The following is an 18,051-nucleotide window of genomic DNA, read 5'->3' on the forward strand; positions in this document are numbered from 1 at the left end:
TGCCTCAGGCTCCCCAGCTCCCCACAAAGGTTGTTGGGGTACTCTCAGAGCCACAATTTCTGTCATTTGCACCAAAATTCAGGGCTGGAGTAACTTTAGAGTCTATATACTAGAAGACTATAGTCTTAGCAGTCTGTCTCTGTTTAAAACTTCTCCAGAGGCCCAGAAGGTCCTCAAAGATGCCCCCAGGGAGAAGAGAGTCAACCAGAGCAGTCCCACTTTCAATCTATCTTTTACACTGGGTAGCTGTATAAGATTTTGCAGAAGAAAGGTTTTGCTATTTAAAAAACTTAAAAGCTTAGGAATCCTCATCTGGTCATGCCGTGCCCCGCCGTATGACTACCTGGCCTTAAGCTGCCAGCACTCCAGCAGAGGCCCCCCTCCTAGAGGCGGACTAGCTCATCTTCGGGCAGCTCTGTGCCTAATCTGGCTGTGGGGAGTGGGCCTCCCTGTCATGTCCTCAAGGTCCAAGGCCCATCCTCTATAACCCAGAGTTGGTTCCTCCCTCTTCCCCCTCCCCAGACCACCCACCCCATCCCAGTACCCTGTCCTGTTCCAGTCTCCGTCTCAACCAAGTGTCCCTCCTCTGGGGGCCACACTCTGGTCTGTCACCACTTTCTGGAAATACATGAACTGCCCAGGTCAGGGCACAGCCCTCTAGATGTGGTGGCTCAGGAGAAAGAGTGGCCTTGCCTTTGATACCATCAGATAAAGTGGAGTGGATCAGACACTCTCTGGGAATGGAGACCCAAATGGGAGCATGTGTCACTAAAACCAACGGAAGCACCAGCCAAAACTCAAACCAAGCCAGCAGCTCCCATAGAAACCTTCTCCAGTTGTCTTCAGCTTGACAGGCTTGGGTGGGGCATTCCCCTATTGGATATGGAGGTGAGACGGACCCTGTGGGGAGCAACACCTTGACCAGTAGCCTAGACAAAGCCAGTGGCAAGTCTGCAGGTGGCAGGGAGCCAGTGGCAGGTGTGCGTCGGAATGCTCAGGATGCACAAAGCCGGTGCTTCCAGGATGGCAGACCCTGCTGTGAGCTCTCACGTGAAGGGCTGGCCATCCAGACATACAATGAAGTTATGTGGGAATGAATGCTCAAATGTCTGCATGTGACAATCTGGCCAGTGTGTGTGGTTCTTGAACACATGACATTGAATGAGCAGTGACAGGCTCAGTCTCTCTATTACCAAGTTTCCATCCTCCAATCCTTGAAGCTGGCGGGGACATCCCTCCCTCCCATCCCATATCACATTGTCTCTCTCCTCTCTTAGTTGATAGCTCCACATTCTATAGCAGCCACCTACCACCCTGCCAGCTCTGCCGACCCATTTGGACCACTCACCATCAATGACCCTCTTCACCCGCCAGATCCGGAGCATGATAATGAGGCTGATGGCATCCCAAGGGCTCCTGGGCCCATTGGCCACGGTGGATGCCACCATTGGGGCCAAGGACAGGATGATCACGGCCCCGTCAAACACCTGTGAGAGGAATTGAATTTCAGTGCCCTGGGCCACCTTCCTGAATGTCCCAGAAGCAGGTCAAGCAAAGCATCTGGTGCTGGCCAGTTTCTCCAGGAGATCTGTTCCCATATCAGAAGGTCACCCCTATCCATAGCTGCCTCTCTGGAACCTCTCTGCCTCAGTCTTTAGGGACCTCCCTACTCACAGACATGACCCTGAGTACTCCTTCCTCTTAGAGACCTCAGCCCATCCCCGGCCTTTGTTCAGATGGCCTTGGGTTGCTTGCAGCATCTTTTCCCAGCATCTTGTCTCTTGTTGGGATGGGGCCTGCATTCCACATTCCAGAGTTCCTGTTCTAGCCTTGCTGAAGCCCTCACTGGCAGTGGGGGCTGAAGCATGACCTTTCTCCTTGGGTAGCAAGATCCCAGAGCTCTTATCTCATTTCTCTCCGGTGCTGAGTCTCTTACTGCGCACGGAGACAGGGGTAAGACAGAAGGGGGCCCAGCACAGGTGATGCAGCCTTGGGCTCTGACCTTCCATCTGCCTGTTCCAGCTTGGCATTTATCTGTGACTTCCACAGGCCAGGCCTCTATGTTTGCTCCCAACATTAGGCCCAAAGAAGCTAAAATGTGGGTGTGGAGTAGGAGGGGGGGTGAGGAAAGAGTGGGCAGCAGACACTGACCACTTGGCCTTGTCCTAAGTACATAAAACCCCCAATGGCAGCCAGGCTTCCTGGGTGCCTCAAACGGCCTCCACCCACAGCACCCCACCTGCTACGTGACATGGAGTGGCTGGATGCTCACAGGGACACAGGCTGGGGAGTGCCTGTATGGTTTCCCGCCCAGCTCTCTGACCACTGGGCCATTTTAGGACTTACTTGTCTGAAAATACATTTCACAGTTTTTCCAAATGATTCAAGATTTTTTTCAAATTTTGCAGTTTTTCAAGGAGAAGTTTTAGACTTCCTTTGCTAGGAACTTTTTCAGTCGGCCTGTCCCCTAACTCCCAACAGCACAGCCACAGGGACTCCCACATTGCATCTGGTGTGGGAGGACAGGGCCTTTCTGATGCTCCCACCGCAAGGTGAGTGGGACAGTGGCACTTTCTAGCTTCCAGGAAGGCTAAGTGTAGGGGTTGTGGGTAGACAATGGCCTTTACCTCTATTTTGTTTTCGATGTAATCCCAGATGCCAAGTACTATAATCCGCAGAACAGTCTGAGGAGAGGAAATGAGAGAAGAGGTTATGCTTACTGCTCTCCAGCCCCTGCTCCTTCCCCTACTGAGAAGATTCCAGAGCTGAGATTCAGGGCAGGGCTCTGCCTCCTTATTCAGTAATGGGAACTGTCTTCATCATCTGCTGAGTGTTTCTCAGCCCACATGCCCTCTCCACCACACTGCAGTGCCTCGACCCCAGTCTGTTACCTCACAATTCGTGCAACCCCTCCCCAGCAGCTGCCCTTGCTCAACTATCCTGCAGTGCCCCAGGACATACAGAATATACCTGGGTCCTTTGAAACAACACTCAAGCCTCTCTCCCTCTCCAGAGTCATCTCCTGCACTACTGTCATGCCACAAATCTACAAATATGCAAGCTCTTTCCTCTTTTGCCTTGTCTTTGCATGTGGCAGACTGCCTGTTCACGCCTCTCCCCTACAATCTCTTCTCTTTCTCTCTCTCTCTCTTTTTATTTTAGAGAGATAAAGTGGGGGAGAGGGGCATAGGGAGAGAGAGAATCTCAGGCTGGCTCCATGCCCTGTGCAGAGCCTGATGTGGGGATCCATCCCATGACCCTGGGATCATGACCTGAGCCAAAATCAAGAGTTGGATGCTCAACTGACTGAGCCACCCAAGTGCCCCTCTTCTCTCTTTCTTAGAGAATAATTGGATAATTAGCATGGCTACCTAGCCAAAGATCCCTGTAAGGCATGAGGTTCCTTCTCCTCTTTCCCTCTCCCCAAAGACTGGAATGTGGTAGTATAGGGATAGTAGTGAGCCATCTTCAGGTAGGGAGGGCGGGGCAACAAGATAGAAGCATCCAGGGTCCCCACCAGCCCCACACCACCATGTCTGCCTTAACTCTTCACTCAACCCATCCTTCTGTGAGAGAGAAATGAACCCTGCGTTGTTGAAGCCCCTGTGTTTTCCATTTTCTTGTTAGAGCAGCTTAGCCTATGTGCTAACCACCAGGGCCATTTCCCTTCTCTGCCTAGAAAAGACCTTCTTGTCCTTCTGGTCTTCTGCTCGAATGCCACCTCTGTGAAGTTCTTCCACATTCCCCAGGCTCAGTTCCTTGGCATTCCCGTAGAACTTGGAACACCAATAACTCCCCACTGCACTTTATCATATCTTGTAGTGATTACTTCACCAAGGCTCAAGAGACACTGATTTCTCTCCATTATCCCAAACCCCTGACATAGAGAAGATACTGGATGACTATATAGTTTGAGTAAATGAACAAACACCCGAAAGAATGACTAATTTCTTAAAACCCTCAGTAATTCATTCTGATGCTGCTGCCTTCAGGAGAGGCTTCCTCACCAACAGTACATCTTCCTCCAAAGAGAATATTTCAAAGTTGGTCTCACATCACTGGTACATTTGTCTGTAGGCCCTTCCTTAAACCAAGATGACTAATCCACAGTAATTCACACCAGGTGGAGTCCCTTCTCCCACATGCTGCAGTACAAAACCAGCCACCTGAACTCAACAAGGCTACAGGAAGCCCGTGGATCTCCACCCACACACATGCCACAAAAAGGCTTGGCTGATAAAATTCCCCTCTTCCTTATAAAAGACTATTTTGATTTCCATAAAGGCATGAGTAGGTGGGAATGCAGGAGGCATCTCTGAGAACAGAGAGGGTCATGTAGCAGCCTGATATCCATTCCTACATGGCTTCCTGATGTCCGGATAAGAGGACCCATGCTTCATTGCAAGACTGCTCCAAGTGAGTGGAGAGAAATCTGGGTTGAGGTCCAAGATACCCTGAAGTCACAGCTCGGTAACAGGCTGGTTGCGTAGCCTTGGGCAAGTCAAATCCCCTCTCTGAGCCTCAGTTTCTTCCAGTAAGATGAATTATAGGATATGAAGCTTCCAATTCTTTATGAAACTAACCTTTGCCATTTACTCTATACCAACAGGTGCCAGACCATGGGGCCAGCCCTCCTCACATGTTATTCTCACTTTGCAGAGAGGGAAGCTGAAGCTCAGAGAAGTTAAGGAAGCTGCCTAGGGTCACTCAGACATTGGGTGGTGAGCTGGCATCTGGACTCAGAAGTTTTTGATGCTGCATGGTATACTGAAGTGGTGTAAGAACACCACACATGGGCCTGATTTCTTTTGTTGCTGTTCATCCCATGGAACGTGTGCTGACATTGAAATTTGGTGTTTTTCTCCTCTGAAATGTTACACCAGACACATCCACTCCAAATTCCCAACTGTGAGGCTTCAAGGCAAAAAGTCCAGGCCAGGACAGGGGAGAATGGGGGCCTGGTCCAAATAGGACTTCTCCTGCTGCTGCTTCTCCTCCTTCTATTTTCTGTTTCAAGATTGTGGTAAAATACAGAGGACATGAATTTTACCATTTTAACTATTTCTAAAAGTGTACTGTAGCATTAAGTACATTCACATTGTCACGCAACCATCACAACCATCCATCTCCAGAAGTGTTTCATCATTTCCATGGAACACTAACTCCCCTCCCCCGCTTCCCACCACCCCTGTCAACCACCATTCTCCTTTCTGTCTCTGAGCCTCACTACTCTGGGAACCTCATATAAAAGGAATCATCTCATTTCTTTATAAACAAGGCAGCAGCCCAGGAGGTATGGGGTTGGGGGAGGAAGAGGGAGTTGACCAGGCATGATACTCAGCCAGAAACCCCCATGAGGGGATGGGCAGGCAGCACACACGGAGCCCTGTGCTCCAGGAAGAGATGGGAGTTTAATGGGTGGATGACTGAGGTAGCGCCATATAAACAAGCAAACAGCTGGAGCACGGGCTACCTGCCTCCCTCCAGGATGGCCCCTTGACATGGGATCCATCCTCCGAGGCCTGGCTCAGCTCACCCTCCACCGGGGGGAGCCTTTCCCTCCTAACCCAGCCCATGGAAACAGAACAGCCATAGGCAGCTGTGGAGAGGGCCGTGGAAACGCCTCCTGGTCCAGCCTCCTGCTGTAGATGGGGAAATGGTGGCCTGAAGACAGCTGCTCCAAGTCAGAGTCAAAGCTAGAATGAGAACCCAGCTCTGAAACACCCCACCTGGTGGCTCTCCCCTGCAGTGTGCTTTGCTGAGATCCCTCATCCATGGAGACAGGGAACTGGCCACACTGCCCTGCCAAGGGCTGACTAATTCAGCAATGGATGTGTTTCTCAACATGTGGGCAAGGACACCCTGCTTCAGCAGCATCTGGGGGTTTGTCTACAGTGCAGATTCCTGGGGTCTCATGGAGATCCAGATATCAGAATCTCTGGGTGCAGGGCCCAAGAATATGCCTTTTTAACAAACTTCCCTAAGGCGCCCACTAGAGCCACAGGGATGTATAAAGTGACACCCTGAGTGAAAACAGGGAGGCTGCATGCCCTGAGGCAACAAGGAGAAAGAGCATTATATTAGGAGTCAGAAGTCTGACCCTCTTTCTGGTTCTGACCATCCCTTACTGACCATGTGACACTGGGACAAGGCTGACAAGCACCCCCTGCTGCCTACGTCCCCAGGCTGCCAGGAAGCTCCATGGGGTAAGACAAGTGCAGAGCAATGAGGAGGGGATACTTTATCACCCACTCCCACCCCCAGAACCCTTGGTCCTGCAATCCTGCCCCCAAGCACTGCAAAGGCCCAAGGGAACCAAAATCCTCAGGTTCGGCTGCCTCTTTCCCACCCAGGACTCAGAGTTTTCAGCCTTCTTCGTTCCAAGCTTGCCTTCAGGAGATGATGCTCTGACATGTGAGATAGGCCCAAGTCTTAGCAAAATCTCATGGATAGCGTTGTGTGAGTATTTACTTTAAGTTCAGCTCTTGTGCCATCTTTCAGATGCAGAAACAGGCTCAGGGAGAAACAGATAAACCTTTCGGTCCTCAAGTCCCTCTTCCTCCCACACAAGTACCCTTATCTTTTCCCTCAGAAAGCCCTTTCTGGAAGGACACCCCTCATGTCTTCCCAGAGAAGGGATTCAGGCTTCAGGTAGCAGGAGGGCAGAGTGAAGACCTTGCATCTGCTCCACGCCCTGTCTTTGTCAGGTAGCAGCAAGACCTCCTGCCCCTCCTGCTGAGGTCCAAGTCCCACATTTAGGAGACTCAGCTTCTCTCCCTGGAATGGGGTCTGATGAGCTCCTAGGGTTTGGGAACCTTGGGGGATACAGGTAGAAGCACTGCTTGTCTATAAGATGCCTCTATGCAAAAATTTTAAAACATACTCATTTTCTAGGCAGAGGGAGATCCTAGTTCACTGCTTCGTGAGCCGAGTGGGGCTGGCACCCTTGCTCTCTGCAGAGCCATCTTGAAACCAGGCCCACCAGCGGGCGAGAAGGGGGCAGTGCACGCCTGGCCCTGTGCCAGTGTCCCCGCAACTCTGCAGCTAGCCAAAGTGAGGGAGTGGCATGCAGGCTGGCCTAAATACCCATGGTTCGTACTAGGTGCAGGGGGCTACCCCAAGCACTTCTTCAAGGAGCAGATCTACTCTTCGGCAAATTTTCCCTGTAAAGAGAGCTGCTGGCTCCCTGCTCCATATAACCCCCAGCCCCAGGTTAAACTAGAGCAGCAAGAAGAAGACGACATGGAATCCACATTCCACTTACAAGGAAAAAGTAAGAAATGTGAGAAAACTTCAGAGGGGCTGAAAGCACTCCTGAATTGGTGTGCAGAAGACAGGTTTTCTGGGTAACAAGTGCAGGTTGAGGGGTGATAGTAGGGCAGCACAATGGTGCCTCCTAGGCTTAGGCACTGACAAAACAGGATTAGAGGGACGAGCTTCACTCCTCCATCCACACACCCTCAAAATCCGTGGCGATGGAGCACAGTGAGCCAGAAGCAGCCCCCTCCCCAGGAGGATGGCCTCTTCCCTAGGCATCTAAATGTGGGCCCCCAACCACATGCAATAGCCAATACCTCCAGGGGACATGGGCTCAAATGTCCCTGGTGCTGGGTTCATTTTGGCAGGAGGTTCCCTTAAAAGAATGGGTACAAGGCCTGTAGGGTAGGCAGACCACATAACCAAATATCAGTCCTTCAAACACTGGTTGTGTGCTCTCTGTGCCCACCCTGTGGTGAGGAGGCAAGATTGAGACACAGAGGTGTACAAAGTTGAGTTCCAGAACTTCCTCTCAGCCTAGAGATCTTCTTAGTTTCCTCCATTCTAAAAAAAATCCTTCATTGACTGCCTGTCTCCTTTAAGCCATTGTCCTCTCTGTCTCTCTTTTCCCAGGTTTTGAAGGGGCATCTCCACTTAACCTACTGTAATCTGACATGAACCAACCATAGCGGTAGAAGCAGTCACACCTTGGTTACTGATGACCGCTCATTGCCAGATCTCATGGATAATGTCCTGCAATGGATCTAACTTAGGCTGGCAGTGTGTGGGGCACTGAACACATCCCTGCTCCTCAAGGACTCCTCTTTCCTTTTCAGGGTGCCGCATGCTCTGCATTCTCCCACTGCCCTGGCTACATTTTCTCGGTCAACTTTACAAGCTTCTTTTCCTCCCTCCACATCAAAATTGTTTGCCAGGGCTCCAGTTTCTTCTCTTTTTCCTCCCCACATCCCTGGACAATCATACCCTTGGCTGCAATCTCACCAATACCTTGAAGCCCTCTAAGTCCACGTGTCTCGCTCAGACCTCCTCCTGCTGCAGTTCCAGCTTGGCAAACTACATCACTGCCCCCTCTTTGTCTTGTCTTCTCCACTGCCGCACTCCCTCCCAACTCCTGGCCACGAGTGATGATCAATTCCCAAGTCCCGCCAAGGATAGCTCTTTAATTGCTCCCCAGCCTGTCCCTTCCTCCATCTCCACTCCCACTTTTCTGGTTCAAACCTTTAACCCTGCACAGCTGAGCCACGCCTCCTACATGGTCTCTAAATTCCAGTCTTCCCACTTCCTCCAAACCCAGCTGTCGGGGTGATTTCTGTCATGCTCCATCATGCCCCTCTTCTGCCTAAAGGCCTCTGGGGTCTCCACACTGCCTTTGGATCAAGACCCCAACTACTGAGCAAGACACTGAGGGGCCTTTGTGACCTGCCCTTGCCTGGGTTCCCAGGACGTCTCACCGCCTCCACTGCCATAGTCAACAATCAGACAAGTAGTGTTGGCTCACAGTTGTCCCTTGTGCAGTTTGTGACCGCTGCCTGAAGTTCTTCTATCTCACCCACCCGAGAGCTCACACATCTGCAGGCAGATTGCTTCCCCTCTAAGGTCTTCCATGACTGCTTTAAGCTTGAACTTAAGTTCCTTTCCTGGCTCTCTCAATATGCACGTTTGCTTCCTAGCCGACTATAAACACCCTGAAGCTGAGCCTGTGTCTTGATTATCAGTGTACCCCTTTACACCCCAGCACCACCTACAGTGCATCAGAGAGTCACTTAGAAATGCTGGCTATTGAACGAATAAATAAGTAAGAGCTCCCATTTATCAAGTCCCTCTGTATTAGGAGGGATGATGGTTAATTTTACATGTCAACCTGACTGGACCATTGAAAAAAGTTCAATGGGCATAAAATTAACAGTGGTTGTCTGTGGGTGATGAGAATATGGGTGATTTTTATTTTCTTCTTTTGGCTTGTTTATACTTTCTTAATTTTCTACAATAGCCAGAATTATCCTTGTAAACATGAAGATTATTTCAAAAAAATATTATTTTGTGATTGGATAGAGCCTCAGTGCTTACACTAATGTAGATGAGGCATGAGAAGTCACCAGGGACCCAACCTGTGTATTCTCTATCTGGTGGCCTCCTAGCTCTTTCCAAATGTTACCCTGATGGCCTGGAATGAGGTCCCAGTTGGCTTCTGAGGCCATGGGTCAGGGGGACATGCTTCTTTTCTACTAGGTATCTCCTCCAGGAATTAAAAGTATTATTCCAGCTCTCCCCTCCTGCCCAGACTGGTTATTGCTAAGAATGCAGTAAGGTACGCCTGGGTCATTCAATTGATTAAGCACTGAATTTTGATCTTGATCAGGTCATGATCTTGTGGTTCATGGAACTGAGTCCCAAGGTGGGCTCTGTGCTGACAGTGCACAGCCTGCTTGGGATTCTCTCTCTTTGCCCCACTCCCTTGGTCTCTCTCTCTCAACAGAAAAAAAAAAAAGAATGTCTAGTAGCCCAATGAGTGAATAATCCAGCCTGATCCTGCACACTTCCAACAGCAGTGAGCTTGACACTATCTAAAGTAGTTAGTACATTCCAACGTATCTAGAAAACTCATCTCTGTATTCAACTTTCATGCTCCCTAAGATCATAGCAAATGAAAAAATGGAAATGAGATTTTTGAAGAATAATTTCTCAAATTTCTCCTTCGGTGATGAGTGTTAGATGCCCAATCCCATGCCAGGTGATCAGGGGAGACAGAATATACTAAGGCTCCTGTCCCACTGCTCACAGGAGAAGTGGAGGCAAAGCCTGTGCCCAAGGGAGCGAAATAACAATGGGCTCGGCTCAGAGTAGGGAAGGTCCACATGGGCTGGTCAGGACAGGATGCCTTAAAGAGGTGAAGGAGGAGGGACCTAGCTTGAGCCTTGAAGAAAGGGAAGGTCTCAGAGAAGCAGTGGCAAGTGGAGCAGTCCTTCCAGGGAGAAATCACAGTCCCAGGCATTTCCAAATTAAGTACACAGTTTGATAGTGCCGCTACTAGCTTATGTGGTTCCTCCATGCAAATGGGGAGGTTCTTGACCCTATGGCACTTCTATCTACTGGAAATTGGTTATAATACACTCACTTTACTAATGAGACATTTGGCTGCCATCTTCCAGGAAAGTGTCACAACACATGAACAGATCTATAGTGAGTTACCTCCTTTTGCGTTGACATGACCCTGCATAGTGGCACTGGCTTTTTATCTCTGTACAGTGCCTGGTGCAGCCTGGATGGGTGTGAGGACAAAGGGCTCCTGGCAGTGCTAAAAAAGCAGCAACGAGTCACTGGAGACTTGCTCTAGTGCCAGCCCAACAGAGGCAGGAGGCACAGACTGGGGATGGTGGGATTGTACCTTCTAAATATAGTCTGGTCCCTCGAGAAGTCCACTGCTCTGGGCTCTTCTTTCTCTTCAGTCTGTTTAAGGCACATTCATAATCCTATCAGGCTTTTCCTGTGAGGTGGCAGAGTAGCCACTGTTGATGTTACAGATGGGATACGGGAAGTCAGAAGTGGCAGAATGGGCAGAGGCTCCCGTGGCTGGGGGTGAGGCAGGTCTGGAACCCTGAATTCCCTCCACCTCTCTGGAACTTGAAAAGGGAGAGAGAAATTACACTCTCCCCTAATGGCGAACAGTGGCTTGACCCCAGGTGGGGTCAAGAAGGCAGCCCTAGGACAGCTCCAATTCCCTCAAGTCAAAGATGGGGGAAGCCAAGGCATAGAGAGAGGTGGTGACTTGCCTGAAAGATGTATCTGCATCTCTCAGCATAAAGCATTCTACCGCCCTCTTGCCTTCCATGTGGTGACTGAGGCTCATCCTCTGGCAGGAAGCAGCAGGTAGAAGGAGGACCCCCTCGTGAATCCAGACTCTTGGGGTGGCTGATTTGCCCTGGCTCAGTTCGGTTTGGCATTGGCACACCTGGCACACAGCCACGCTCCTTCAAGACTGAGACGCTGCGTTGGGAGAGGAGGTGGCCCTAAGAAGGCTTGATCAACCGGTATAAAAGATCATGTATCTTGCGATTCCATTTACATGAAATATCCTGAATAGTTCAGTTCACAGACACAGAAAGCAGAGGTTGGGTAAAGGCAGAATGGGGAGTGACTGTGTAATGGGTTTGGAGCCTCCTTGAGAGTTGAGGAAAATGCTTTGGAACTAGAAAGAGGTCATGTACAACACTGGTTAAAGAGTTATGTTATGTAGGGGCACCTGGGTGGCTCAGTCAGTTAAGTGTCTGACTCCTGATTTCAGTTCAGATCATGATTTCACAGTTCGTGGGTTCAAGCCCCATGTTATGTAAACTTTACCTCGATAAAATAAGAGGAGGAGGAGGGGCGCCTGGGTGGCTCAGTCGGTTGGGTCTCTGGCTTCGGCTCAGGTCAGATCTCACATTCATGGGTTTGAGCCCCGCGTCAGGCTCTGTGCTGACAGCTAGCTCAGAGCCTGGAGCCTGCTTCCAGTTCTGTGTCTCCTTCTCTCTCTGCCCCTCCCCCTCTCATGATCTGTCTCTCTCTATCAAAAATAAAAATAAAACATTAAAAAAAATAAGAGGAGGAGGAGAAGGAAGAAGCAGCTGTTGCCACCACTGCCTCGAGACTCCTATCTAGAGGGCCAGCCATTGGTCAGCTTTCTCTTCTCCCAGGAAAGGAGCTGAGCCTCTCCAGATCCCCCCACACCCAGCACTAGGGGACAGGGCCAACAGCTCGTGGCCTGCACTGGAGCCCTGCTGCAGGGTGGCCCAGTCTGGCCAGGCCCCAAGCCCTTGTGCAGTCTCTGGAAGAGAAGCAGCTGGGCCCCCTGGTTGCATGTAGCTGGCCAGTCCTGGTGTTAGCCAAGGGTGGGGTGGCCTGTGCTTTTGTAAACACCATTTGTACAACTCTCCGTCTGGATCCCAAAGGCTCTGCCCATTCTTGGATGCTGCAGAGTCATCTGGAAGCACAGTGAATATCAGGGCCCAGGAAAGTTCAAAGGCACCCACTTTCACCTTGGTCACCTTGGGACTCCGCACAGTCTGCTTGACTAAGAGAGACTCACTCTCACCACTTTGAGAAGCATCTGTCTCACTGGAAAATAGCACAGCCTGTTTGAATAGATGTTCTTAAACTGAGCCCAAACCAGCCTCACGCTTCCCTTCTTTGAGTCTAGATCTGTCCTCTGGGGCCTTCACAGAACACATCTTCCCTGAAGGAGCCCTCAGAGTACTGAGATGGGCAAAGGATGGGTGGGGCACTGGCACACCCACCTTCTAGTCTGTCGCTCCTGCAGACCCTGGGCAGCTTTCCACTCCTCTCCAGGCCTCACTGTTCCAACTTGTTAAATGTCACACCCACATTCTGGGTTGTTCTAAAGCTCAGTGGAGACAAGGAGTGGAGTATTGCTCTGAACAAGTCAAAAGGTATCATGGCATCAGGAGCCCTTTGGGTCAAATCTTTGTGGAATTTTTCTGTGAATGAACACCCACTCATTAAGGACAGCCAGGCTTGGAGTCCTGGAGTGACCACCACCCGTGGCCCACAGCCATGTCTCCAGGTATTTCCTGAGCAAGTGTTACCCACCCGGCCTTGAAGGAGTGATGTACACGTCACTCTAGAGGAGGGTGCACCAGTCGTGCTGGGTCTGGGGTCAAATGCACTGCAGGGTTGGACTTCTTTCTCAGCTCCTGGCCGTGACCCTTCTCCCAGATTCTCAGTCCCTTTATAGCCTGCTGGCACCAGGGCCACAGAAGGATGCAGCAGTGATAGACCAGATTAGGAGCCCAGACACCTGGGCCCAGTTTTGGCCAGAAATGGCTGTGTGACCCCAGGCTGCTCTCCTCATCCATGTGGTTTTTTAAAGGGCACAACTGACATTTTCAGGAAGCAAATACACTGGCGTGGTGCACTGCTGAGGGACACTGGCTTCCCTGGCCCTTCTTACTGGAGGTGTCCCAGTCTCACAACTCCAAAATCTCGGGAGAACAGGCTAGGGGGACATCTATGAGGCTGTTCTAGGCCCTTCTGATGCTTGGTTCTTCTGGGCACTCCAGGACATGTGAGAGCCCAGGCTAATGAGTTGGGCTGCCTCATCATGAGATCACTGTCCCAGCCCCCGTGTTATGCTGAGCAGGGCGTGCTAGGGAGACAGGTCTCTCCCGTTACTCCTGTTACTCTCATGCTAACCCTCTGTTGCTCCACCTGTTACTCATCCCTTACCACCTTGTTACATCCCCACCCAACCCTGTCTTCGACAAGGTCCAAGGTCAGGGGCACAGTCATTCTCCTCCAGCTGAGGCCCATCCCCCTCTGGGTGTGTGTATGGGAGTGAGTGGGGAGTTTGTGGCTGAGATTCCTCTGCACAGGGGCTTATCTGTTTCAGGTGGCTTGTCTCCGGCAGTGACAGGAAGGGAATGCCAAATTCACGCTGGGTAATAAATTCTGCAAAGGCAATAAAGCCAAAGTGGAGGGATAGATGGAAGAACCGCAACAACTGATTAAACATTTTTGTTGGCAGTCACAGACACATGACACATTTTCTGAGATTTGCAGCAAGGAGACATCTGGCCTTGGCCCATGTGTTTGTGGGAGGGAATCACCGTGAGTGAAGGCCAGGGAACTGTGGAGGGCAAGACCCTTGAAGGGTAGCCGGCCAGGAAGCGGGCACTGTTTAGGGAGCGCTGAGGTACCTCCAGGGCAGTGGTCTCAGCGAGCCGCTTGGGACACTTCCCGGGAGCGGCAGTGTCGGAATATGCCCCCAGAGTCAGAGGTTAGGCCCAGGCTTGCCTGCCAACTCCGTGGGCTGCAGGAGTCAAGGCCTGGGAAGAGGACATTCTGTGCTTGGAATGCCTGCTGCCCAGCCCCACCACACCCCTCACAGACTCAGGATTCTGGACTGAAGGCCTGAGGCCCAGCCCTCCCCTGATTTTTGGAGGATACTGAGGGCCATTATATAGGGCCCCAGCTGGCCCACAAGAGGACCTTGGTATTCTTACCTCCCTGGGTTTCCTGATCAGTCTCAAAATATTCTGAACTTCCATACCTTCACTCATGAAGTTCCTCTCCCACTTAATCCTTCCCTTCAAGGCTCTGCTGTGCTCCGAGACCCACAGGGTAGCAGCACCCACTGGTGTGTGTGTGTGTGTGTGTGTGTGTGTGTGTGTGTGTGTGTGTGTGTGTGTGTTGGTGTGTGCATGCATCTTCCTAATAGGCTCTTTGTCTTTTTTTCACTGCCACTCTCCCCATGCCTGTCGCTGAAATGCCCCATGGGGGCTCTGCGTGAGCTAATGTGGACCTGTGGCAGTGGAGGTAGGGCACATGGGTGGAGACAGGCAGTGACCAGCTGCTGACTAGCCTTCTGCTCTCTTGGGAAGAACCGGATTTCCACATGCAACTCTCCAGTCCCTCAATGACCCGCCACTGCTCACAAGACTAAGCCCAGCCTTGTCAGTCGCCCTGGGAGACCCTGCCTGCAGCAGGCCCAAGCCAACAGCAATGAAATGCAGGCCAGGGTATCACTGTGACAGTCTGGGAACTGCTCAAAAGACGTGTCATGCACCCGTGTAAAGGCAGAGCAATGTGCTGGAATCCGCTTTCCCACATATTTCAGTCCCATCCTGGGCTACCAGCTGGCACTAAACCCAGTGCCCACGAGGCCCCAGGAGCTTTGTCCTTCTTACCTCAAACACAGAGATACTGACTTGGGCTATATTGGCTGATGTGAGCAATGAGAGTATGCCTCTCACCTCTGATCCCACCACTCCATTCATGTGTCCCTCTACGCATACCAAGGGAGTAGCTCTCCGTCTAGCCAGACCTCACAGGCCTGCAGCACCCACTCAAGTCCAGTAGCCAGGCATGCAACTCCATCCTATCTGCCCTCTGCAGGCCTGAGCCCCGAGGGGCAGCTTCCAAACTGCTCTCACCACCTCCAGGCCCCTCAGGCATCAGCCCAGCCTCCTGCCTGCTCCTTACTGGAAGCATGACCATTTCCTCTTCCTCAGCTATGTCCTACTCAGTCTCACCTTCATAAATGTCATTGTCCGCCCCTTATTTGGACAACACCTGCCCATCCTCTGGGATTCCATGCAGGAGTCACCTGCTGGGTCCCAGGCCTCCCTGGAGGGGTCGACAGTTGTCCCTCCAGTGCCATTCCCTAGCATAGAGCTCAGCTCCCTGTACTGTTTCTCCCTCTTTGCAGCCTCGTGCGCTAGCAGTGGGCTGGAAGCCAGTCAATGTTTAGAGAATAAAGCTTGGTCTTTCCAGGGCAGGAGTTGCCCTAAAGAAGTCCCAGGGCCCCAGTCTTTACCTACCTCTGAGAAGAACACAGAGAGAATGACCAGACTGATCCAGTGAATTATGCCAGCAAACTGGAATGCGCTGGAAACTGCAATGAACACAACAGTAGGCCAATTTTAGGCGCAAGGAGTTAGGTGCATTGATAAAGGACCTTCACAGCATGGAGGCAGACCTCTGGGAGCCCGGGGCCCACTCATGTGAACATTTAGATCCAGACAGAATCAGGCCAGAGAACATCAAGGGCAGCTTTAAGTGGTGTCTGTGATGGAGGTGGTAGGACGGTGCGGGGGGCCAGTGGTGCTGCTCCCCCCTCTGGCTGTCCCCCATAGGCCATGCCTCAGAATTCCAGCTCAGTCCCATCAGCTCTGTGGGCTTTGAACTATAGCCATCCTCCCAGAAACAGCCCTCCAGAGGGGGGCTTAGGAAGACATCTGTGGCTTTCAGAGGTGGGTATGCAGCTTCAGTCAAGTCTACCTGAGCTTTCAGAAATCCCTACCACAATTCACAGCCAAAGCTCTGGGCACTATGAGTGGGACTCAAGGTGAGCTTACTTTTCACTGTGAAAACCCTGAGTGTAGAGATGGCCATGCTGGCCAGGGTGTTTGGGGTAAGGCTAGGGTTAAGGCCTGGAAGAGGGAGCCAGGCCTGGTACGGGGGAATGTCACCTCCTGAATGCAGCAGCTCAACCTGAATGCTGGGGTCTGCCATGCTTCCAAGTTGCTCCAATCGCCCTCCAGACTCCAGAGTGAAGTGGGGAAAGCCATCAGCCCCTGAAAGCTCCCAGCCCACCTTCCACCAGACAATCCTTAGAGTTTAGGCGCTATCTCTGGAAGACCCCTATACAATACGGGAACCATGGCCAGCTTCTGAGTCTAAGCAGGGCATAGTTTATCAGGTAGTGAGGCCAAAAGCAGGGTTCTGGGGCCCAGGACAAAAGTGAGGTGGAGTCCGATGGAGAATGGATGGGAGAGGATGCTTTCCAGAAGTCAGGCCTAAAAGACAGCCAGGCAGAGCAGTGGGCCTACATTGCTTCTTTGCTGGGCTCTGGCCAGGCATGCTTAGCATGCAGCTCAGAATCCCCTGGGGTTAAAGGAAAGTACCCTTGGCCTCAGTGGGGAAGAATGGCCTGAAAGAGAGTAACCCACAGCCTCCTCCAAAGCTCTGGGATCAGAGAGTGGGCAGAAACCAGGTCCCGGAGCATATCTGGGGGAGAGAGGCTGTAGCACCAGGCTCCAGCTGGTATTGGGCCAACATGACCAACCGTTAGAAACTGGGGCCTGGAGGCACCGTGGATTCTTTCCATCTCAGGCCACATGAATACTAGTGGGAACAGAGAGTCTGAGGCCTGTGTGACTCTGAAAAGACCTCCAGATGATTCTGAAAACATAAAATCTCTCCCCATTATTTCTCAAATGAATTCCTGTGCCTTATTTTACGGTTTGCTTTAGAAGAGCAATAAATCTCTGATTGTGCGTTTTATGGAATTTAAGATGCCTTTTATGAGCTGCTATTGGATCTCCCACCAAAATCAATCTCCTGGATACTTAATTTTAAGCAAAATTCCAGTGTCGGCCAGGTTCTCAGTTCTACTCAATGCCTTGTCACAACCTGAGCAGCCGAGGGCCCCAAGTATAACCTACGACAGGGAAAGAAAGACTCTGTTATGGCCAAGACCTCATAAAAAGCAGACATATGGATGAGTGGGAGGGAAAGTATACAACATGGTTTAATTGAAGACAGGTTGAGTGTAAAATCAGTGCTGGTCACTTTATGCTGGAAGATACTTTGGAACCAAGAGGCCACCAGCTGCACAAAACCCAATGAAGCTTATATGACAAAAGCAACTCTGTACTCCCTGTTCATCCTCTCTAGAGACTACGGAAGGCTCATAGGGCATAGAAAGAGCTTTGATGGATGCTGAATACAGAGGCCCCAATAAAAGAACTGGGGGCTTTGAGAAAACAAGTCTAAGATGACTGAATGGGTTTGATTTGCCCATTGCCCATACTTTGCCAAGGGCAGAATCTTGCAGGCCAATTATTTCATCTTCTTTAAAATTTGCACTTGTATAGTCCACCTTCTGAATCGAGGAAATATGGGGATCCAGGAGATCTACTGGAAACCACTCACTCATCTGTATCCAAGAGTAAAGACACCTGACTCTCCCCAGAGAGCCAAATAGGGATCTGCAAGGGTCGGGGGTGGGAAGTGGGCGCCTCCAACAGCCATGTTGCCATGAGACATCCAGAAGAGGTAGCAGACAAGCCATTGACTGCCATGTGCATCCGGCTCCCATAAACAAAGGAGTAGAACGAACACCAAGACACTATGGTGGGGAAAAAAAAAAAAACTGGCCGTGCCATTAAATGGCCCGGTGGCTTGAAGTCCCTTACCGAGGGAAAGTCTCTAACTTCTCCAAATCTTAATTCCCTTGCCTATAAGATGAGATAAAATCAGTCATGCCACCTCACA

The 18,051-nt window shown here is 51.0% G+C and overlaps 1 protein-coding gene across 1 annotated transcript in view; it reads right to left on the minus strand.

Annotated features, from left to right (window-relative positions):
- The window catches only part of TMEM266 (transmembrane protein 266), a 66,058-nt gene that overhangs the window by 31,747 nt on the left and 16,260 nt on the right, over positions 1-18,051 (minus strand). Inside the window, exons 4-7 of the mRNA XM_029952273.1 lie at positions 16,131-16,368; positions 15,594-15,667; positions 2,628-2,684; positions 1,349-1,487 (exon numbers count right to left, since the gene is read on the minus strand). Of these exons, the coding sequence (XP_029808133.1) occupies positions 1,349-1,487; positions 2,628-2,684; positions 15,594-15,667; positions 16,131-16,368 (508 nt within the window). The remainder of the gene's footprint in view (positions 1-1,348; positions 1,488-2,627; positions 2,685-15,593; positions 15,668-16,130; positions 16,369-18,051) is intronic.

This window comes from Suricata suricatta, chromosome 9, assembly GCF_006229205.1.
Source record: "Suricata suricatta isolate VVHF042 chromosome 9, meerkat_22Aug2017_6uvM2_HiC, whole genome shotgun sequence".
Lineage (NCBI taxonomy): Eukaryota > Metazoa > Chordata > Mammalia > Carnivora > Herpestidae > Suricata > Suricata suricatta.